General features: G+C 35.7%; 1 protein-coding gene across 1 annotated transcript in view; it reads left to right on the forward strand.

The window, feature by feature from the left end:
- ANKRD31 (ankyrin repeat domain 31) overlaps nucleotides 1-22,819 on the forward strand; it is a 130,494-nt gene that overhangs the window by 246 nt on the left and 107,429 nt on the right. Inside the window, 5 exon segments of the mRNA XM_077759843.1 lie at nucleotides 10,850-10,923; nucleotides 14,899-15,005; nucleotides 16,009-16,049; nucleotides 20,481-20,557; nucleotides 22,747-22,790. Of these exon segments, the coding sequence (XP_077615969.1) occupies nucleotides 10,850-10,923; nucleotides 14,899-15,005; nucleotides 16,009-16,049; nucleotides 20,481-20,557; nucleotides 22,747-22,790 (343 nt within the window).

The raw sequence follows: 22,819 nt of genomic DNA on the forward strand, positions 1-22,819 counted from the left end.
TATGGTAGTTGGTTTATATATATGATATATATACACCTTTCCACCTTTCCTCTTAACCTGTGCCTAACTCCTTTTGCACAGGCAAAAAAGTGTTGGGTCTAACCTGAAATGCCCTTTGCTGTAAGCAGCTTGAAGCTCTGAGCTAGGAGATGGTTAACATCATTTCTCTCAAGAAAAGAATGTGTGATGGTGGAACCGGTCACTACCAAACTGGAAAGGATAATTTTGTAAGCGTCAAAGAGAGATGGTAGCTGATTTCATCAAGACCTTGAACATAACTAGCCCTCTGTGCTACTTACAAAACTCTGGAAGAGATGAGGCCACTGCCTTTGAGAAGCCGACAGGCCAGGGAAGACACATAAACAGATACATTTCTTTTTTTCATAAGCAGATAATTTTTTTAAAAATATTTTTATTTATTTCTAGGAGAGAGAGCGTGAGCAGGGGAGGGTCAGAGAGAGAGGGAGACACAGACTCCGAAACAGGCTCCAGGCTCTGAGCTGGCAGTCAGCACAGAGCCCGACGCGGGGCCCGAACCCACGAACCGCGAGATCATGACCTAAGCGAAAGTCGAACGCTCAACCGACTAAGCCACCCAGGCGCCCCCATAAGCAGATAATTTTAATAAAATGCGGAATGTCCAGGGATGGAAGCATGCTTTGGCTGGTTTAGGAGCCCAGAGGGACTCCCGCCTCAACCCAGGGAGTCCTCAGAGATGGCTAGGGTCGACTTCTGAATAGAGAGACTTGCAGGTGGGTTAGGAATTAGCCAGATGAAGAGGTATGCTAGCCTGGGGGGACGGCTTGCGGAAAGGTGTAGCGATGGGACATAGCATTGTTATGTTTTGAAAGGTACAAATAGTTAAGTCTTACTGAAGTGAAGTGTTAAATGGTGGGGTGGGCAGTGGTGGAAGAGGAGCCTGCAAAGGAAGGTAGACTGAGGTAATGTAAGGCCTCGCATATCCCTAACACCTTTGTAAGATGTTAAGTGGAGGAACCGCATAATCAGATTTTCATTCTCTCCAGCATGCCCTAGATGAGGGCTTTGCAAATTTTAGTGCCCTTATAAAAGCACTGCAGAATCCCATTAAAATGTGATTCCAGTTCAGGCGTTCTAGGGTAGGATCTGAAATTTCTGCATTTCTAGCAAGGGTCCAGGTTAAAGTTGGTATTCCTTAGAGCAGAGATCGCCTTTTGCCAAGCAAGGCTATAGGGGTTAGCTTTGGCATTAAAGTAGTAACAGGCTGGGATGATGAGACCTCAGCTAAGAAGAAACAGTGGGAATGGAGAGAAAAGGACAAATTTAAGAAATCTTGAGACAGTAATTTGGCAGGAGACGGTCATTGACCTGATACGGAGGATGAGGGAAGAACAGCAAGTAAGAGATGATACCCAAGTTTTTTGCTCATTTATTTATACACACAGCAACATCTGCTCTTGGTGTACAGGGAATGTTTCAGTTAATACACAGAGTCTTCTAACAACCATCACAGTCAAGTTCCAGAATAGTTCCATCACTCGAAAAAAAAACCAAAAACAAAACAACCTCCCTTGTGTTGTCCCTCTGTAGTCCAGTCCTTTCACCCATTTAAATCACTACTCCTATATGTGTAATATATCATTTTTTTAAAATTTATCTGATTTCATCCATCCCCGTCTTTGGTTCTTAGCAGCTTTATTACAGTGTGTCTGCATGGGTTTTTTTTTTTTTTTTTTAGGTGTTATTCACTGAGATTGTTGAATGTATAAATTTATGTCTTTTACCAAACTTGGGAAGTTTTCTGTCATGATTTCTTTGTATATTTTTTACTCTACCAGTCTCTTTGTCCTCTTCTTCTGGGACTTTTTAAAAAAATTTTTTAAATGTTTTATTTATTTCTGAGAGAGAGAGAGAGACAGCGTGAGTGGGGGAGGGTGAGAGAGAGAGGGAGACACAGAATCTGAAACAGGCCCCAGGCTCCGAGCTAGCTGTCAGCACAGAGCCTGACGCAGGGCTTGAACCCATGCAGTGAGATCATGACCTGAGCCGAAGCCGGACACTTAACTGACTGAGACACCCAGGCGCCCCTCGGACTTTAAACGACATGAATATTAGACCTTTTGATACTGGTTCCCAGATCTCTGAAGCTGTACTAATATTTTTCCATTTTTTTCTCTCGGTTCTTCAGACTGTATAATTTTTATTGCTCTATAGTCAGCATTATTTAATCCTTCCTTTGTCATCTCTATTCTTTTGTTGAGACAATGCAGCGAATTTTTAACTTCAAATAGTATCATCTTCTCTTCTAAAATTGATTTTTATTGTAGTTTTTATTTCTCTGCTGAGAACTTCAGTGTTTTCATCTATTTGATGAAGGCTTGCGTTTTCTCAGAGAGAATGATTGGAATAGCTGCTTTAAAGTCTTTGTCTTGTCATTCCCACATCTTGGTCATGGGGTGTGGTTGGCATCTGTTAATTATCTTTTCTCTCAAGAATTAGATTTTCCTGTTGCATGTTGAGTAACTGTGGATTATATCCTATGTATTTTGGATCTTATGTTCTGGTTTCTTGGTCTTGTTAAAACCCTCCTAAGGGTGTTGATTTTTGTTTTGACAGGCCATCAGCCTCATTAGGTTCTGACTGCACATTCAGTTTTGCCTCCCATGGGTAGTGGTTACCTCAGTCCAATTTTCAGAGCCTTTACTCTTGCTATTTGACTCTGACTCATGTATTACTCATGGGGTTAATGTAGAACTTGGGCAGTAGTTAATACTGTATTTCAGTTCTCTAAATATTTGTTATGCTTCTTTGAATCTGCTTTGTATGTGGACAGCTCAAGGCTGAGCCTAGGGTTTATGTTGAATCATATACAGAGTTAGGTGATTCCCCTTTTCTGTTTTTTTTTTTTTTGTTTTTTGTTTTTTTTTCCCGTACAAGAGTCTAGTGCACCCTTTCTTCCCCGTGAACACTTGCTGGTTCCTGTGACCAGAAAGCCAGATTTCTGTCAGTGTTAGCCTTCTTGCTTTAGGGCAGTCCTTGAAACCAAGGCCACCTTCATGGCAAAGTGTTAAGAGAGAGAAGAAAATAAATTATATTCTTTTTCTCCATGCTCCATAGTGTACGGTTTCTCTAGCAAGAGTGACTGGCTTTCTCTTGGGTTTTAAGTGCCCAAGCTGCCATGTTTGGTGGCACTATATCTCTGAGGCTACAACAAAACCCACAGATTCCACCCACCTTCTCCCATTCACAGACCCCTTTCCCTAGTCTTCTGGATAGAGATAGGGGGTTTCTTCTGGAGATTTTGCTGTCTGAACCCACCTTGAAGATTCAGGATTACACTTTGGATAAAGCTGGAGACAAATAGAGGACCAACAAAATGAAACAAACTCTGAAACTCACCAATTACAAGGTTGTTTAGAATTTGACTTCAGTCCCCAATCTACCCTCTATTGTTTATTTTTCATATTACTCAGGTAGCTTTTAAGAAATATTCTACTGGAGTTTTTATTTGTAATGAATGGAGAAATAGACTATGGTTTACCCCGTCTTGGCTGGCCAGTCATTTTCTTTCCCTCTAATTCAGTTAAAATGCTTCTCTGCGGTACCATATAAACATCCATTTTTTCAGACCTCGTACCTCAAGGTTAAAAATTAGTGTTCTCTTTGGTATGGCAATATAGTCAAAGTCCAAGCATTGCTAAAGCTGAATTGTTGAGCCATTATATTGTGTTTTTCTTCATCATCTTTGCTTGTATATGCTTCATTTTGGCTATTTTTCATGTACAAGTTCCCAACTTTAACTGGAATGAAGGATGCGGGTCCTAGTAAAGATCCCCAAGAGGCAAAAACGTATCATTGTGTTACAGCTATTAAGATCTTTCTGCTAAGTCCCAAGAGAGGTTGTGGTGATCTTTGGGATTAGGAAAGACAAGACTTTCAAAGAATGAGGAGGCCAGGTGTGTTCAATCTGTCTAAAACAGCACTCTCTGAGAGCCTGGATTTAGTCCTAACCATTCCTCTGGAAATCATGTCTAAAAAATGCATCCAGTCCTTTTTGTGGCTTGGTAGGTGTTGCTACTAATCTTAAGTAAAAATTCAAGTTGCTGACTAATAAGTTTGTTGGCTTGTGATTTGTTTTCTAAGAGACAGGATTCATTTTTCTTCTATGTGCCCCGGGAACTTTTTATCAACCCTTATATTCTTTTTCAGCCTCTGGTAAGGTTAATTGCTCTATAACAGGAAGGGATATATCTCAAATTAATCCTATTAAATGCATTTACAGAACCACCTTAGATAGTTTATTGTTAATTGGATTTGTTTATGTGTTCAGGTCACATGTCTTCTGAACACTGTAATTGCATATAGTAAAAAGCGAATTCAACATAATTACCCTGGAAGATGAGTGTTAATCCTGCCCCTCAAGACAGACCAACACTGTCTTCATGTGAATTGTCTAGTTGGAAAATACTTGTTACAGAGAATATACTTGGGAAAGGGAGGAAAAGAAAGCAAAATACAAGGAGATAAAGATTTAATAACCACATTAAATTGGTTAAAGGAAACAACATTTTGGTCAGGGTGTATATCAAAATACTGGCAACTCCATAGATTAAACACAGTGGTTCCAAGTGCTATTTTTAGACACTGACAGGATATTTAATTAGACTTTTTAATGAATCACAGGCTTGACATGACATTAGAATTGTGCTATTTTGATAACTTAGATAACATATAAACTTTGATAACATATAAAATTGAAACTCTAATTGTCCCAAAAAATTTTAGTATATTGGTAGCAAAGCAGTGAAAATTATTGGAGAATTTCAGATTTTGCTTGCAAGTTTTCCTTTTAACCCAGCCATCTTTTTTCTCCCTCCCTTTTCTATAGTTAGTACTTGCTACTATCTCATTTTCCCACTATTTCAAAGTTATATTTTATTATTAAAATATGCATCTATGGGGTACTTGGGTGGCTCGGTCGGTTAAGCGTCCGACTTCGGCTCAGGTTATGATCTCGTGGTTCATGGGTTTGAGTCCCGCATTGGTCTCTGTGCTGACAGCTCAGAGCCTGGAGTCTGCTTCAGATTCTGTGTCTCCCACTCTCTCTGACCCTCCCCCACTCGTGATATCTCTCTCTCTCTTTCTCTCTCAAAAATAAATAAATGTTAAAAATTTTTTAAAAATATGCATCTAATGAAGTGGTCAGTGACTTTTGGTGTGTTAGCTAGTAATGTAGTCTAGTACATTAATACTGTGAAATTAATGTTCTCTTTTCAGTTATTTGATTTTTTAAGATGTTTATTTATTTTGAGAGAGAGAGAATGAGCAAGGGAGTTGCAGAGAGAGAGAGAGGGAGAGGCAGAATCTCAGGCAGGCTCTGCATTGTCAGCACAGCCGCACACGGGGCTCAGTCTCACGAACCACAAGATCATGACCTGAGCCAATATCAAGAGTTGGATACCTAACTGACTGAGCCACCCAGGTGCCCCTATTTTATTGCCTGAACATGGATAAGTACTTTTTCTGGCCCCCACTCTTTTGGTTTTCCCTTTTGTATTAAAAATATCCCTAACTCTCTTATGGAAATAGTAAAAAAAAAAAAAAAAAGACGACCAAAGGTATATTTATGTGTATAAGGAAGTTATTAAGTTATTTCAGAGTTATTTGCAGTAATGAAAAATCAAAAGCAAATGTTTTAGAATTATATAGTGCTTAAATAAATCATACCTCCTTAGGGAGTGTTATCAATATTTAATGGTTTTAGGAAGAATTTTAATGACATTGCACATATATACCTATATATAATTGTTAAGTGAAAAATATAGTTTCTAAAACTTTGTAGAGATCATTCCAAACTTTGTAAAATTGATGGTTCTATCACACTTAAGCCTTCATAGAAAGAAAGTTGAAAGGAAGTATACCAAAGTCTTAGTTTAGGTAGAATAATAGAAGATTTCTATATTATTTATACTTCCCTTTATTGCCAACATTTTGTACAGTTTTTTTAATATAATAAATATTTACATGGCTCGGAAAATTTTAAGTGTAAAGGGATGTATAGTAAAAATCTCCTTTTCATCCCTGTCTCCTCAGCTACTCAGTCTTCTTTTCCATAGACAGCCAATATATTCAATTTTTTAATCCTCCCCAAGATATTTTCTTTTCGTTTATTTATTTTGTGAGAGAGAGAGCATGCGCAAGTGGGAGAGGGGCAGAGAGAGTAGGGGGGAAGAGAGAATCCCAAGCAGGCTCCATGCTGTCAGTGTAGAGCCTGATGGGGTCTTGAACTCATGAACCCTGAGATCGATCATGAGCTGAGCTGAAATAAAGAGTTAGATGCTTAACCAATTGAGCCACCCAGGTTCCCCACCCCCCCGTAACTTTTCTAAGTTATGCGTATATGTTTGAGAATGTATGTAAAATTGTCTTCTAGAAATAGAAGCACTATGTAAAAGAGTGCTTGTATTTGTAATCTTATTAATTGACTTACTTGTGTTTATATTATAATTAGAATGGCTTTCTTTCCTCCACACTTATAAAAAGAATCCCTCCTTTGTTTATTTTAGTACTGTTTGTTTCATTTTTAAACATTTACATTTTGATTCTTGGGGCGTTTTTATCTGGAGTATAGTGTGAAGTATGGATCCAACTAAATTGTTTTCCAGGTGTCTCCCTCATTGGCCCAATATTGTTTTTTGAAAAATCCTGATTTTCCTCTGATTTGAGATGCTGCCTTTTTCTTTTTCAATATTTTTTAACATTTTTTCATTTTTGAGAAAGCATGAGTGGGGGAGGCGGCAGAGTTGGGGGAGAGACAAGGAGACACAGAATCCGAAGCAGGCTCCAGGCCCTGAGCTGTCAGCACAGAGCCCAATACAGGGCTCAAACCCATGAACCGTGAGATCATGACCTGAGCTAAAGTTGGTTGCTTAACTGACTGAGCCACCCAGGTACCCACCTCCCCACCCCCCGCCCTTTTTTAAGAGAGTGCACATGTGCACATGCAAGCAGGGATGGTGGGGGGCAGAGGGAGAGGGAGAGAGAATCTCAAGAAGTCTCCATGTCCAGCACAGAGCCCCATGCAGGGCCTAATCTCACAACCATAAGATCCTGACCTGAGACAAAATCAAAAGTCAGGCCTTCAACTGACTGAGCTACTCAGATGCCTCAGATGCCTAAACCACCATTTGAATATACTAAATTCTTATGTATATGAGTTTATTTAGGAGATTTTAATCTGTTTATTGTTATGTCATTTTATGTGCTCTTTTCATATTTTAAAAACATTTTCAATACAAAAATATTTTAATGTTCTATAGGTTATTACCTCCTATTTGTTATTTAAAAAAGTTTTTTCCTGGCAGTTCTTATTTATTTTACCACATGAACTTTAGGATCATTTGTCTCGTTCGATAAAAAGTCTTGTTAGAGGAAACCTGGGTGGCTCAGTTGGTTAAGTGTCTGACCAGCTCAGGTCAGATCTCATGGTGTGTGAATTCAAGCCCCATGCTGGGCTCTGTGCTGACAGCTCAGAGCCTGGAGCCTGCTTTGGATTCTTTGTCTCCCTTTTTCTCTGTCCCTTCCCTGCTCACACATTGTCTCTGTTTCTCTCAAAAATAAATAAACCTTAAAAAAAATTTTTTTTAAATATTCTTATTGGTACTTCTATTACTATAATGTTAAATTTATAAGTTTACTTATGGAAAATTAACATCATGTTACTTTTTTCACTTTTTTTTTATTAAGATAGAATTTACAAATAGGAAAATTCATTTTTTTAGTGTACATTCCACGTGTTTTGACAAACACATAAAAATTGTGTAATAACCATTACCACAATGAAGATATAGAACAGTACCATTACCATCCAAAATTCCTTCATGACTTTTTTGTGTTATTTTTAGCTTAAAAAAATTAAAAATTTTTAAAAAGTAAAATAATTCTGACATTTAGGGACATTAAGATGAATAGATTGTTTTACTTCTTAGAAAAATGTATTAAAGTAGGGGTACTTGGGTGGCTCAGTCGGTTGGGCATCCAACTTCGGCTCAGGTCATAATCTCACAGTCCGTGGGTTCGAGCCCTGCATTGGGCTCCGTGCTGACAGTTTAGAGCCTGGAGCCTGCTTCAGATTCTGTGTCTCCCTCTCTTTCTGCCCCTCCCCCGCTTGCTCTCTGTCTCTCAAAATAAAGACATTAAAAAAATAAAAAAGAAAAAGAAAAATGTACTAAAGTAATAGCATTATCCATATTTGAATAATGAAGTTTTCAGTCCTTAGTAATGGTCAGTAGTAATTGAACCAAAAAGAGTTTTGTCTCCTTACACTAGGAGACTACATTCACTCTCACAGAGTGTATGTTAGGTTAAGGACTGGACTCCTTTTCATTGTTAATTTTGATGGTGCTGAGAACTATTAGGAAATATGGGTTTTTTTATTTTTTTTATATTTATTTATTTGCTTTTGAGAGAGAGTATGCGAGGGGCAGAGAGAGAGAATCCTAAGCAGGCTCCACACTATATGCACAGAGCCTGACGTGGGGCTTGAACTCATGAACTGTGAGATCATGACCTGAGCTGAAATTGAAAGTCAAAACGCTTAACTGACTGAGCTACAGAGGCACCCCTGGTTTTTATTTTGTTTGTTTCTTAATGTTTATCCATTTACTTTTGAGAGAGAGAGAGAGAGAGAGCGCACAACCTGGGAGAGACAGAGAGAGGGAGACACAGAACCCAAAGTAGTCTCCAGGTTCTTGAGCTATCAGCACAGAGCTCGACATGGGGTTTAAACTCATGAACCATGAAATCATGCTCTGAGCTGAAATTGGACGCTTAACCAACTGAGCCACCCAGGTGCCGCTGGGTTTTTTTCTTTTTAACGGTGACTTATTTTTCTTAGTAACCTGTTCTTTCTCCTTTATGTATGTGATGTATATTTGTGATTGGGAATGGAAAACATGAGATAGTTCTGTAAATTTTCTTACCCCTCCTCCCATTTTTTTTTTTTTTTACCTCCACAGTCATCTTTTACTAAGCTTTTAAAACCATGTGAGAATCCACACAGAGGTATACTATGAATTAATAAAAAGAAATGAGGAGAGTGTCTTTCCTCTAGGGTGATCAATCTACTGGATATATTGTTAGGAAAAAAAAAGAAAGTAAAGTGTATAAAGAATGCTACTGCTTATTTAAGAATGGGTGAGGGCATATATACTCATAATGCTTAAATTTCCAAAAACACATTAGAAGGATAAACCATAAAATTTTTTAAAAAATGGGAAAGGAGAGAACAGGTGGGTGAAAAGACAAGAATAGATGCTAGGCTTCTCTAAATAGATCTTCTTTTCTGCATTTGTTTTTGGAATGATGTAAATGATTTACATAATTATAAAACAAAATTAAATCACCATGAAAATTTCTAAAAAGCAAAAGCAAGATTAAACAAGTAAATCTAATTATGTATTGACTTGGTAGCATAATTACACAAAAAGGACCTGAGTGCCTTTAAAATATAGAATTTAGCTATACATACGAGATGAGATAAACTCTCAGGATATAGAGAATTGTAGAACAACTTTAGGAGTGCCTAGGTGGCTCAGTCGGTTAAGCGTGGGACTCTTGATTTCCACTTAGGTCATGATCTCACGGTTGTAAGATTGGGCCCCTGTGTTAAGATCCACTCTGGGTGTAGAACCTATTTAAGAGTCTCTCTCTCCTTCTCTTCTTCCCTTCCCCTGCTGGTGCACACAATTTTCTCTCTCTCAAAGAAAAATTGCAAAATAATGTCAGTAATGACACTGTTAATGATAATCTTAGTATGGTGAACTTCAAGACTCTGTGCAAAATGAGTGGTTCTGGGTCTAAAGCAGGAGATACATAAGCTGCACCTAGAATATCTTATTCTGGGAAGCTAGGGAAAACTAGTGATATATTAATTTGCTGAGGGTGCCATAAAAAATACCATAAACTAGGTGACTTAACCAACAAAAATTCATTTTCTTATAGTTCTAGAGGCTGGAAGTCCAAGACCAAGGTGGTGGTAGGGTTGCCTTCTCTGAGGGCTTTCTCCTTTGGCTGCACATGGTTGCCTTCTTGCTGTATGCTCATACAGCCTTTGCTCTGTGTGCATTCATCCCTAGTGACTCTCTGCTGATATGGACCCCAGTCATAATAGATTAGGGCCCACCTTCATGACCTTCTTTAACCTTAATTGCCTCCCTAAAGGTCCTATCTTCAAATATAATCACATTAGTTAGGACTGCATCATATGAATTTTGGGGTGACATAATTCAGTCCGTGACAAGTAGGTTCATGTCAAATAATCCATGGGCCACTTTGAAGGGTCTCCCACTAGCTTAAAACTAGACAATCTGAGCATTGATAAGGATAATAACAGCAGTGGATTTAAATCTATGAATTCATAATGGTCTTATTTTAATATTCTGAAAACTGGTAAAGAAAGAGAAAGCAACCATTTATCTCAGATTTAACCTTGGGATTTTAATGTCAAATTTTCTGTGGTAAGAGAAATGTGAAGGAGAAAACCTACCAAGCACCATTCCCTTAAGTCATCTCACTTCATCTCTGTTCAAAAACTATATTGATATTCATTCCTCACTCCCAAGTACTCAGAAATAACTGAGTATTTGTAAAAATGAACATGACCATATGAATAAGTATTTTTCATCTTGTATAAGTTTTTAATTAGAGTATGCTCATACAGCATTACTAAAAAAATATTTTGGTACAGATGTTAATAGTGGTGTAACTAAAAATTTTAGCAAGTTTAGGTATAATTAACATTTACAGTTAAATTGTTAGTCTATGTTTAGGAAACATAACAAGCTGTATCTTCTTTTTTCATTTTTGAAAGGTTGCTCTTTGATCAAGACACATCTCTTAGATCTGAGTTCAGTCTCCATCCTGGTATAAGTGGAACATGCAAAGGTGAGAAATAACTTTTTTCACTAAGTAGTCCCTTTAATTTTCCAAATGTTATTATTCTACTAACTTATCCTTTTATAGTTAGTTTTGTTTTTAACTTTACACAGAATTAGTTTCTTATACTCATCTGTAATACACCCTCAAGTCTATTAAGGTTTGTTACTGTAAGTATAACAAGGGGAATTCTAACTTCAGGAAGATGCTTATGGCTGCTAAAGAGGGCTACAGGGATATGCAAATGATACTCAGATAGCTCTTCTCCTTGCAAAAATTTCCAGTTTAACCCTAGAACTTGTGTATTTGCAGAAGTGAATAGTATGTTTTAATAACCAGTCAGGGGCACCTGGCGGGCTCAGTTGTTTAAGGGTACAACTTCACCTCAGATCATGATCTCATGTTGGTGGGTTTGAGACCCACGTCAGGCTCTGCTGACAGATTGGGGGCGGGAGCCTGCTCCAGATTCTGTGTGTGTCTTTCTCTCTGCTTCTCTCCCACTCATGCTCTGTCTCTCTCTCTCAAAAAAGAAAATAAACATTAAAAAACTAAAAAAAATAACCAATCTGATTATTTCAGGCTGAAATTAAGGTTCAAATATCCTTGGTATGTTTATATATATTTAATTTTTTAAATTTGAGTACAGTTGACACATTGTCACATTAGTTTCAGGTGTACACAAAGTGATTAAACTTTTGTATATGTATGTAACACCCCAGTGTTAGCTACCATCTGTAACATACATTATTACAATTATCATTGACTGTATTCCTTATGCCCTGCCTTTTATTCCTGTGACTTACTCATCCCATAACGGGAGATCTTTATCTTCCAATCCCTTTCACCAGTTTTTTTCCATTCCTCCCACCCCTTTCCCTTCTGGCAACCATCAGTTTGTTCTCTGTATTTACAGGTCAGATTCACCCTTTTTTGTGTGTATTCATTTGTTTTGTTTTTTTAGATTCCATGTATGAGTGAAATCATATGGTATTTGCCTTTCCTAGTCTGACTTATTATACACTAATAACAAGGTAGCAGAAAGAAATTAACAAAACAATCCTATTTACAACTGCAGCAAAAAGAATAAAATACCTAGGTGTAATTTTAACCAAGGAAATGAAAGACTTATACTCTGGAAACTATGAAACACTGATGAAAGAAATTGGAGATGACACAAACGGAAAGATATTCCATGCTCATGGATTGAAAGAATTAATATTGTTAAAACACCCATATGACCCAAGGCATCTACAGATTCAGTGAATCCCTATCAAAATACCAACATTTTTCACAGAATTGGAACAAATAAAACCGAAATATGTATGGAACCAGAAAAGAGCTCAAATAGCCAAAGAAGTCTTGAGAAAGAAGAACAAAGCTGGAGGTATCACAATCCCAGATTTCAAGATATTCTGCAAAGCTGTAGTAATCAAAACAGGATGGTACCGGCACAAAAGATCACTGGAACAGAATAGAGAACCCAGAAATAAACCCACACTTACAGGGCCAATTAATCTATGACAGATTAGGCAAGTATATGCAGTAGGAAAAAGATAGTCTTTTCTATGCAATGGGAAAAAGATAGTCTTTTCAATAAATGGTGCTGGAAAAACTGGACAGCTATAAGCAGAACAATGAAATTAGACCAGTTTCTTATACCATACACAGAAATAAATTCAAATGGATTAAAGACATAAATATGAGACCCTGAAACTATAAAAATCCTAGAGGAGAACACCGGCATCAGGCCTAGCAACATTTTTCTAGTTAGATATCTCCTAAGGCAAGGGAGACAAAAACAGAAACTATTGGGACTACATCAAAAAGAAGCCATCAACAAAACAAAAAGGCAACCCACTGAATGGGAAAAAAATATTTGCAAATGATATTTCTGATAAAGAGTTAATTTACAAAATATATAAAGAACTTAAACAACTCAACATCTAAAAAACCAAATATTCCAAGTAAAAAATGGGCAGAGGACCCCAATTGACATTTTTTGAAAGGAAGACATACAGATGGCCAACAGACATATGAAAAGATGCTCAATGTCACTAATCATCAGGGAAATGCAAATCAAAATCACAATGAGATTTCACCTTAGACGTGCAGAATAGCTAAAATAAAAAGGTAAGCAAGTGTTGGTGAGGATATAAAGAAGGAACCCTCGTGCACTACTGGTAGGAATGTAAATTGGTACAGCCACAATGGAAAACAGTGTGGAGCTTCCTCAAAAAATTAAAAATACTAATACCATATGATCCAGTAATTCCACTACTGGATATTCACCCAAAGAAAAACACTAATTTGAAAAGATACAGGTACCCTTCTACTTATTACAGCATTATTTACAGTAGCCAAGATATGAAGTAACCTAAGTGTTCATTGATAGAAAAATGGATAAAGGAGTTGTGGTTTATATACACAGTGGAGCATTACACAGCCATAAAAAAGAAAGCACATACTAGTTGTGGATGGTCCTAGAGGGGATTATGCTAAGTGAAATAAGTCAGACTGAAAAAGACAAATACCATATGATGTCAATGATATGTAGTACATATATTTCTGAGAAATACCTTTCATCTACCGATTTTCTACACTTCCTGAGTCTACTTCTAGGTTGGTTTGTTTGTTTTAGAGAGAAAGCACACGTGTGAACAGGGGAAGGGCAGAGGGAGGGAATCTTAAGCAGGCTCCATGCCCAGAGCAGAGCCCAGTACAGGGCTTGATCTCACAACTGTGAGATCATGACCTGAGCCGAAATCAAAATTGGTCGCTTAACTGACTGAGTCACCCAGGCACCCCATAAGTCAATTTAAATACTTCCAGAAAAATGCATCACCGGTCATCACTGTTCAAAAAGAGCAATTCTGCAGTAGCTGTTTAAGTGGTAGATTATTTTCTTCTGTGTTTTCTTCTTGTCAGTCATTTTTAATTTTTATGGCTATCTGAAAATAGGTATGGAAAAGAAGAAAAATTTCTTTTTTAAACATTTTATTTATTTTAAGAGAGTGACAACATGCAGGCCAGTGGAAGAGGCAGAGAGACAGAGAGGAGGAGGAGGAGGAGAGAGAGAGAGAGAGAGAGAGAGAGAATCAATCCTAAGCAGGCTCCACGTTATCAGCCCAGAGCCTGATGCAAGGCTTATTCCCATGAACCATGAGATCATGATTTGAGTTGAGGCCAAGAGTTGGGCACTCAATCTACTGAGCCACCCGGGCACCTCTGCCACTGTTTAAAATACCATTATTGTGGGGGCACATATATATGTCTTTCCACTTTTTGTTTTGTTTCTTTGATCTGTTTGACTATTTTTACTACTGTGCCATCACTGCATTATTTTATCAACTGTAGTTTTTAGTATATTTTTATATCTGCTAGGGAAAATGCCCTAGAGTTGGATGCTAAACCAGCTGGTCACCCAGGCACCTCTGGCTTCCCTTTAATACATTCTCATTTTGATCCATAGTGGATATATTTTCATTTTAATCATTGCTGCTTCAGATTTTCTTTTAAAAAAAAAACAAAACTCATTTCTTTGGATTCTTTTTAGGAACTGGGAAAGAAGGAAAAGTTAAAATATGAGCTTAGTTTCCCATCTTAAAAACACCTACTCTGATTGTTCTTGTATTTTATTTTATACTAGCATTACAGGTTTTTTTAAAAATGATCTCAAATGAAATTTTAAAATAAGAAAATATTTCTTCTAGTGAGGTTTAAGTCTCTATATTGTCTCTCTTTATCTTTTGCATTCACTCATCCTGAAACAACAAATATCAAGTATTGTTTTATTCCAGTATAGATAAGTATTTCTTTGAAATTAGTAAATTAAAAACTTTGATATATAAAAGTGGCAGTTAGGAAATTATAATGCACAAAATAAATAAATTTAAATGACGTCTTAGTTTCTCTGAAATCATAGAGTCATTGCCAAAGCAGAACAATAAGACTGTTTTCAAAAGTTTTATGATTGTTTCATTCTAGGCACACCTTCTCCTGAGATACAACTTGGATTTAAACTGAGAGATAATCCCCAAGAGCAGATGAGTAAAAATAAGATAATGCCTCTTAATGAGAAAGCAGTCTTACAGGTAGGTAATTAAATACATACATATTAAAAATTGGAAATGCTATTTCAGAGTGGCAGATTACTAATGATTAAATCTTTTTGTCTATTATTTTCTTTCTTTCTTCCCTTACTCAGTTTTTTACTGTTTCTTAGCCAGTCATTTTGTTTCTTTGTTAGAACTTTGGTGAAAGCCAGTTTTGTTTTGTTTTTTTAATTTTTTTTAATTTTTATTTTTTTATAAATAGTTTATTGTTAATTTTTATTTTTTTTAGTTAATTTTTTATAGTTAATTTTTATTTTTTTACAAATAGTTTATTGTGAAATTAGTTTCCACATAACACCCAGTGCTCATCCCCACANTGTTTTTTTTTAAAGAGGGGTGTTGAAAATATCTCATTTCTTCCTCTCTTTCCTTTTCTCTCTTTCATGTGGAACTTCTGGGTATACCCAAAATAAGTGAAAACAGTGACTCAAAAAGATATTTGTACATCCACATTCACTGAAACATTTTTCAGGTAGCCAAAAGGTTATAGCAACACAAGCATCCATCAACAGTTGAGTGTATAAACAAAATGTGGTACATACATACATTGGAATTGAAAAAGAAGGAAATAGTGATACATAATACAACATGGGTGAACCTTGAGACATTATGCTAAGTGAAATAAGTTCAGACACAAAAGGACAAATATTATATGGATTCCATTTATGTTAGATGCTTAGTTTCAGAGCGACAGAAATTAGGATAGGTACGAGGGGTTGGGAGAGGGGTGAATGGGGAGTTAGTACTTAATAGAAACCTTGTTTCGGCCGGATGCTGATGATGGTTGTACAGCATTGTGCACAAAATGCCACAGAACTGCATGCATAAAATGGTTATGATGGTGAATTTTGTGTTATAGATATATTTTACCACAAGAAAAAATGCTAAGAAAGAGTAACAAGAATTATCTTAAATGTTGAATTTTTAATTCTTATATTAGCATTTATCATTTAGGAAAAAAATACCTTTTCCCTCCCCCTAGCGACCTCAGGATGAAATGGAACAAAATCAAGTTCTTTTCCAGTAAGTATATTAATTTCTGGCTTTGTTATATTGTAGATATTTGTAATTTTACACACTAAAATGAATCTTCATTTTCTCAGGAGTTTTAGAGTTATTGTATATTTTTAAAATGGTTATCCCTTTAAAAAATAAAATAAAAACAGGTAGAGAGGCAAACCATAAGAGACTCTTAGCTTCTCCCCTTATGGAGAACAAGCTGAAGTTGCTGGAGGGGTGGTGCATAGGTAGATGGCCTAAATGGGGGATGGGCATTAAGGAGGGCACTTCTTGGGATGAGCACTGGGTGTTACATGTAAGTGATGAATCACTAAGTTCTACTCTTGAAACCAATACTACACTGTATATTAACTAACTAGAATTTAAATAAAATCTTGGAAGAAAAAAACATTGCCCCTTTAGCAGCATAAATGTTATTTACAAATATTCTAGATAAGTTTCATTTCATGAGAAAGGTTGGTTCATATTAAGTTGATTCTCTATTAAAATTATTTAAAAAGCAAATGTATAGCATTGCATGAAAGGAGAATTTCTAGACCTTATTGAAATTAGGCTTTGTAGAATTATTGTACTTTGAAAGGCTTTATCCTTTCAGTTTTTTCCAACAGTGGTTCTCATGGCACCTGGGTGGCTCAGTCAGTTACGCATCAGTTAGGTTACACTTAGGTTATGATCTCACACTTGGTGAGTTCGAGCCCTGCATCAGGCTCTCTGCTGTCAGCTCAGAGTTCACTCTGTCTCCATCTCTCTGCCCCTCCTCCTCTTGTTCTCTTTCTCCCTCAAAAATAAACAAACATGAAAAAAAAACAAAAAACCAACAACAGCCAAAACAGTGGTTCTCAAAGTATGGTCTGCAGATCCCGTCAGAGTCCTTGAGACTATTTTTTTTTTCTAGAGGGTCTATTTTCTTAGGCACCTGGGTGGCTCAGTTGGTTGAATGTCTGACTCTTTATTTCAGTTCAAGTCATGATCTCACAGTTCCTGAGATCAAACCCTGCATCATGCTCTTCACTGAAGTTCAGAGCCTGCTTGGAATTGTCTCTCTATTCCTTTCTCTTAGCTCCTCCCCTTATTGTACTTTCTCTCTCTTTCTCTCTCTCAAAAGAAATAAACTAAAAAAATTTTAAAAAAAGAAAGGCTATTTTCATAATAATGCTAACACATTATTTGCCTATTTCATAGTATTGGCATTTGCACATACAGTGCTAAAGTAAATGGTGGGTAAAATACTGGAGTCTTAGTAAGAATCAGGGCAGTGGCACCCATTAGTACTAGTAGTCACTGTAATTTTCACTTCCATGAATTAGCACTTAAAAAGAAAAAGGAAAAAAAAGCCAGCTTCACTTAATGCATTTGATGAAGCAGAAAGATTATTGTTTTACTGAATTTCCACCCTTGAATATATACCTTCTTGATATGCTGTGCAATGATAGGGGAAGTAGGCCTAAATATTTCTGTATTTTATTACTGAAGCGTGATAGTTTTTTAAGGAGAGCACTTCTGTACTTGTTTGAGTTGTAAACATTGTAGAAAATTAGCTCACTTTTTTTTTTAATTTGGAAGAATGATTGACAGACAAATTAACATTCATACTTGAGGATATGGTAGAATTTGTCTTGAAAATGAATGAAGGAAGCCAGTCACTTCAAGGAAAAGGTTATGATATTTGTTGCTAATGAAAACATTCTAGCTTTCAAGTGAAAATTAGAGTTTAGGAAAACTTGTTTTTACCACTTCAACCTTGATGGCTTCCCAGTACTTAAAATTTTCAAGTGAGATCAGTTGTAATATTTATAAAAATGATCTTTTGATTTTTAATAATGTATCAATATAAAGAAGATCTACATAACCCTGAATTAGTATTTTCTAAAAGACCAATGCATAATGTCACAAACCATGTGCAGGTGAAAGATCCATTCGAAGTTCAAGATAGACCAATGGGTTATAATATGACAGAGTATACAAAAAGTTCGTTGGTGTTTCAATTTCTACATTTCCAGTTAACCTTTAGGGAAGTTTTTCCTTTTAGAGTTTTGATGTGATAATTTGCTTTGGTGTGATACTAGAGTTATTCAAAAAGGCTACTAACGTACTCCTTCCTTTTCCAACTGCTTATCTGTGTGAGGCCAGATTTTTGTTATATACTTTAAATAAAACAAACTATGGTGGGGCGCCTGGGTGTCTTAGCTGAGTGTTCAACTCTTGATTTCAGCTCAGGCCATAATTCTACAGTTATGGCAGACCCCATGTGGGGCTCCATGCTGAACATGGAGCCTGCTTGAGTTTCTCTCTCTCTCCCTTGCCCCTCTCCTCCCTACCCCCAGCTCTTTCTCTCTCAAAACAAATAACTAAAAAAAAAACAATGCTTGGCAAAAAAATTGAATGCAGTAGCAGATACTGAGATGACAGCTGGCTTCTCTGAAGCCATAATTTTTTTAAAATGTGAAATAATGCCACATTTTCATTTTGAAAAATATAATAAATTTTCATAAAAATATATTAGCATGTTAATGGATTATTACTGTTATTTTTATTAAGTTTTTTATGTTAATTCCAGTATAGTTAATATACAGTGTTATATTGGTTTCAGGTAAATGATGTAGTGATTCACCAATTCTCTACCTTACTCAGTGCTTATCATGATAAGTGTACTTTTACTGTTATTTTAAAATTACTGATTATTTAAAAAATTTCTCTATTTTAAATTCTAATATGTAAATATAAATAAATATATTACACATAAACTAAAGCTGTTTGAGTCTCTCGGTCATTTTTAAGAGTGTAAAGGAAACCAAAGAACAAAAAGTTTGAGACCCACCCTGTTAAAATAGCCCTATTATTGACTATATTAGCACTATAAGTTCATCTATAGAGATAGGGGAAGAAAGAAGGTTAGGTAAGGCTAACACAGCATCCATGTCCTAAAGAACCCTTGTTAACATTTTGGTACATTTTATTTCAGGCTTTCTATAGACTTTATTTTTGGTTTATAATTTTTGCAGATTTAGAATCATTCTGCAGATGGTTTTTATTTCCTATTTAAAATTTTTAGGGGTGCTTGGGTGGCTCAGTCAGTTAAGTGTCCGACTTCGGCTCAGGTCATGATCTCACTGTTCGTGGGTTCGAGCCCCATGTCGGACTCTGTGCTGACAGCCAACTCAGATCCTGAAGCCTGTTTCAGATTCTGTGTCTCCCTCTCTCTGACCGTCTCCTGCTCATGCTGTCTCTCTCTCAGAAATAAATAAAAAAATTTTTTAGTAATAATTTATCAAATTATTTTCTTATGTCATTAATATCATTTAAAAACATGAATTTTGGTGGCCTCAAAATATTTCACTGTATAACTTGAATCTAATAATGCATTTCCTCTACTGTTAGTCATGTACATTGTTTGCTTTCTTAATATAAATAACCATTTTTTAATAATTTAGTTGAAAGTTTGCTCTATTTTCAGACTTAAGTCTTAAATTCTCCTTTGTAATTAAGAAAAAAATTCCGTTGTTGACTCAAACTATGATTTTATTTTGTTTTAAATCAGCTTGTTCTTCACAAAGAATCACATTTTAGGGAAAAAAAATCAACATTCATTCCTATTTGCCTCATAGAAATTATTCTATGTGAGCAACTTCAGTTATTTTTTCAAGGTAGCATATATTGATCACTTCTGTTTTTAGACAGGAGAAAGTGTTCAATTAATTATTCTTGTTTAGGCTTCAAGTAGCTATGCCTGGTATATAAAACTGCTCTCGAAACAACTGGAACAAGAGGGTTTCTTTTTTTCTTCTAAGGGAACTATCTTTATTGCGTTTGTGTAGTAAATTAGATAAAGGAAAAAATAGTTAACTGACTGCTTTTCTTCAATCAACCTTTAATTATCCCAGGGCAGATGATCAAAATGCTGACTAGGCATGACCGTTTTGTTGCTTTCAATCTCTTTCCATCAATATTTCATACGTGTTCTTTGCCTACCGTGAAATACAAGAATGATAAATAATAACTGAGAATTTACTCATTAGTGACTTTCACTTACATCTAAAACTATAATGACAAGATTTTAATGTATTCTAGGATTTCGATAACCAAGACACATAAAGCAGGACCAATTTTTCTCCCTCACTATCCCTATTTGGTACACAGTCATTCCAAACTGATGTCTACACCTAAATGTAAGGTTATCTTGTTTACACTCCTAAACTTCATCCATTAATTTTTCACCTTGTTCCTCAATTTTTGTAACCACTTGAAATATGAATGTTAACAAATTGGTAGTAATTATAAAAGTAATTGGAATGATGGAGCAAAAAAATCATGTAAGTTTGAAATTCCTTTAAATGATAAAAAGGTTTAAATTGTATTTGAATGAGAAAGTGTTTTTTTCTTAACATTTCAAATACAATTTATATATATTTATTAACTGATTGATTGATTTGTTAGGCATAGAAAAAGTTGTCCAATGGTCACTGAATCATTTCCCCGTGCTGAACTTTCACTGAACCACCGAAGCATTCAAGGTATGTTTTTACGGGTAGGGTCATATAAAGTAAATTTTTCTTTGCCTAAAAATAGAAGGCTTAGTTAGATATGAATTTATTTGCATTAATGGTTCTCAGAAGGCCAAATGAGTAGGAAGTTAAAAGTGTGAGAAAGGCAGGACCTTTGGCCTTCTAAAAGTCATGAATGACATCTGATGCTTTTGGTATCTGTGCACTCTTAGTGCTACCCTCACTCAACTTTTGAGTCACAAGTCTTTAACTGGCTGTGCCTTTAAATATGCCATGGGCACCAGGATTATGACTTTATGGCATTTCTTGCTGCCATGAAGCTGCTCTGACTAGACAGTACTCTTCCCTTCTGGCACTTCACTACCACTCCCTCTTCCCTTTATTCCTCTCAGAGTATTCCGAACAGGAAGCTCATTTTATTATCATCTAGACTTCAGGTTAAATCACATACGAGGAAACTATTACATTGTTAGCTAGCATTGCTAGCTCTGTTCTAATATAATCCTATTTTCTCCCTCCCAATCCAAAAGTAATACTAACCAAATTGTAGAATGATCAAAATAAACAAATTAGTAATTGCTGTAATTGTTTATAAGTTAAATTTTAGCTCCTCTGAGCATTTTCTTCTCATTTGGCACTTTAGAATTATTTCTTATACATACTTGTTACTACTACATTTTGTTTCGTTAGGTAGAAAATGTACAAAATCTTTTAATAATTTATTACAAAATAGACCAAAAGTCCACAAAATTTTTTAATTTGTAAAAAATGTTTTAAATTTTTGTAGTAAATTTTGTAGCTATAAAATGAGAATTTCTTCTAAATACATTTATTTTTAATATAGTAGTCAAAATAGACTACTATATTTTAGTATACTATTTTTATTGTACCAACTTGTCAAGTTTTAAAAATAGTAACTATCAGCATAAAATAATGATCATTTTGATGATCAGATGATTAAAAACAATATAGAAGGAGATGGCTTTGAGGATTTGCTTTACAATTTAGAGAAGGAAAAAAAGGATGAAGTCTTTTTCTCTGTTTTTAAACTAACCCCCCAAGGATCCGACAGTTATAAAATAAAGATAATTGAAGATGTATCTATTGTATTACAGTATTTCTTTCATTTGTGCTAAAATTTTAAACAACTATGACAAGACTTTAAATAATAAGATACGGTATATCATGTATTATCATATTCCTTGGCATAAGGAATTCGCATGCAAGGATAAGAAGTTATTTATCCTTAAAAACTTTTCTGTCTTTATCCTGTGAGGGTGTGAAATGCCATGATGTTAGCCTTCCTAGCTGATTTTCATAGCGTTATCATCATCAAATGGCAAAGGTGAAACAAACAAAACAAAAAGCAATAAAATGCAGATATTTGCACGGTATGATAAGCATATTTATCCTTATTTTTCCCCCTGAAAAACCTGTTTTGCTTGTGAGGATGCATGGTAAGGTCGGCAGGCAATTACTTGGTTTATGCTGTAGCTCTAGATATTGCCTAATCAAAAGAAACCAAACGAATGATTCAAGCATATGCCTGAAACTCCAATGAGCCCTAAATTCCTACCTAAGTATGTCAGAGTACCTGGTCCTTGATGATGAAGGTATGAAGCCAGAGGAATGGAATTGGAGAAGTACCTTTTTTCCTGATCCTCCTTCAACTTTGATTGGTATGAATTGCAGAGGGAGCAGAGTGAAGAGGGGGTGGTAAATGGGAAGTCATATTTAGGACAACCTCCTGATTCCTTTTGGCCTGTACATGGGGTGTTCCTTCACAGGCCTAACTTGACAGCATAAATTAATTTATATTCTATTACCTATAATGGAGAAAGAAGATAATGACCCTGAGAAAGTAGCTATGATTTTTTGCTCTTGTACTTACCTATACTTAGAATAACTCAGCAGAAATAGAGAGGCTGGCTTTTAGCTGAACTACTGCTAAATAATTTTATTTTTACGTATTTTCATATAAAGTATATTTTAAAGAAATGGAAAAATTTTCTTTTGTTTATTGCCAATATAATAATACTTTTACATTAATAAATACGTATAATATTTATAAAATATTTTACAAATCACTGAATGTCTGAGGGAGTCATTTCAAGTTATATGATTAAGAAATGCTAAGTGAGAGGATGTGTTTTTAGTGCTTTAATAAAACCGGAGTAAAACATATTGTTATCTTTTAGGACCTGAGGCTGAAAATGTTGAAATTTTACCACACCCAGAAAAGGTTGGTCTATATAAAAGAGATTTCTATGT

This window comes from Crocuta crocuta, unplaced genomic scaffold (genome assembly GCF_008692635.1).
Source record: "Crocuta crocuta isolate KB4526 unplaced genomic scaffold, BGI_CrCroc_1.0 scaffold162, whole genome shotgun sequence".
NCBI classification, from domain to species: domain Eukaryota; kingdom Metazoa; phylum Chordata; class Mammalia; order Carnivora; family Hyaenidae; genus Crocuta; species Crocuta crocuta.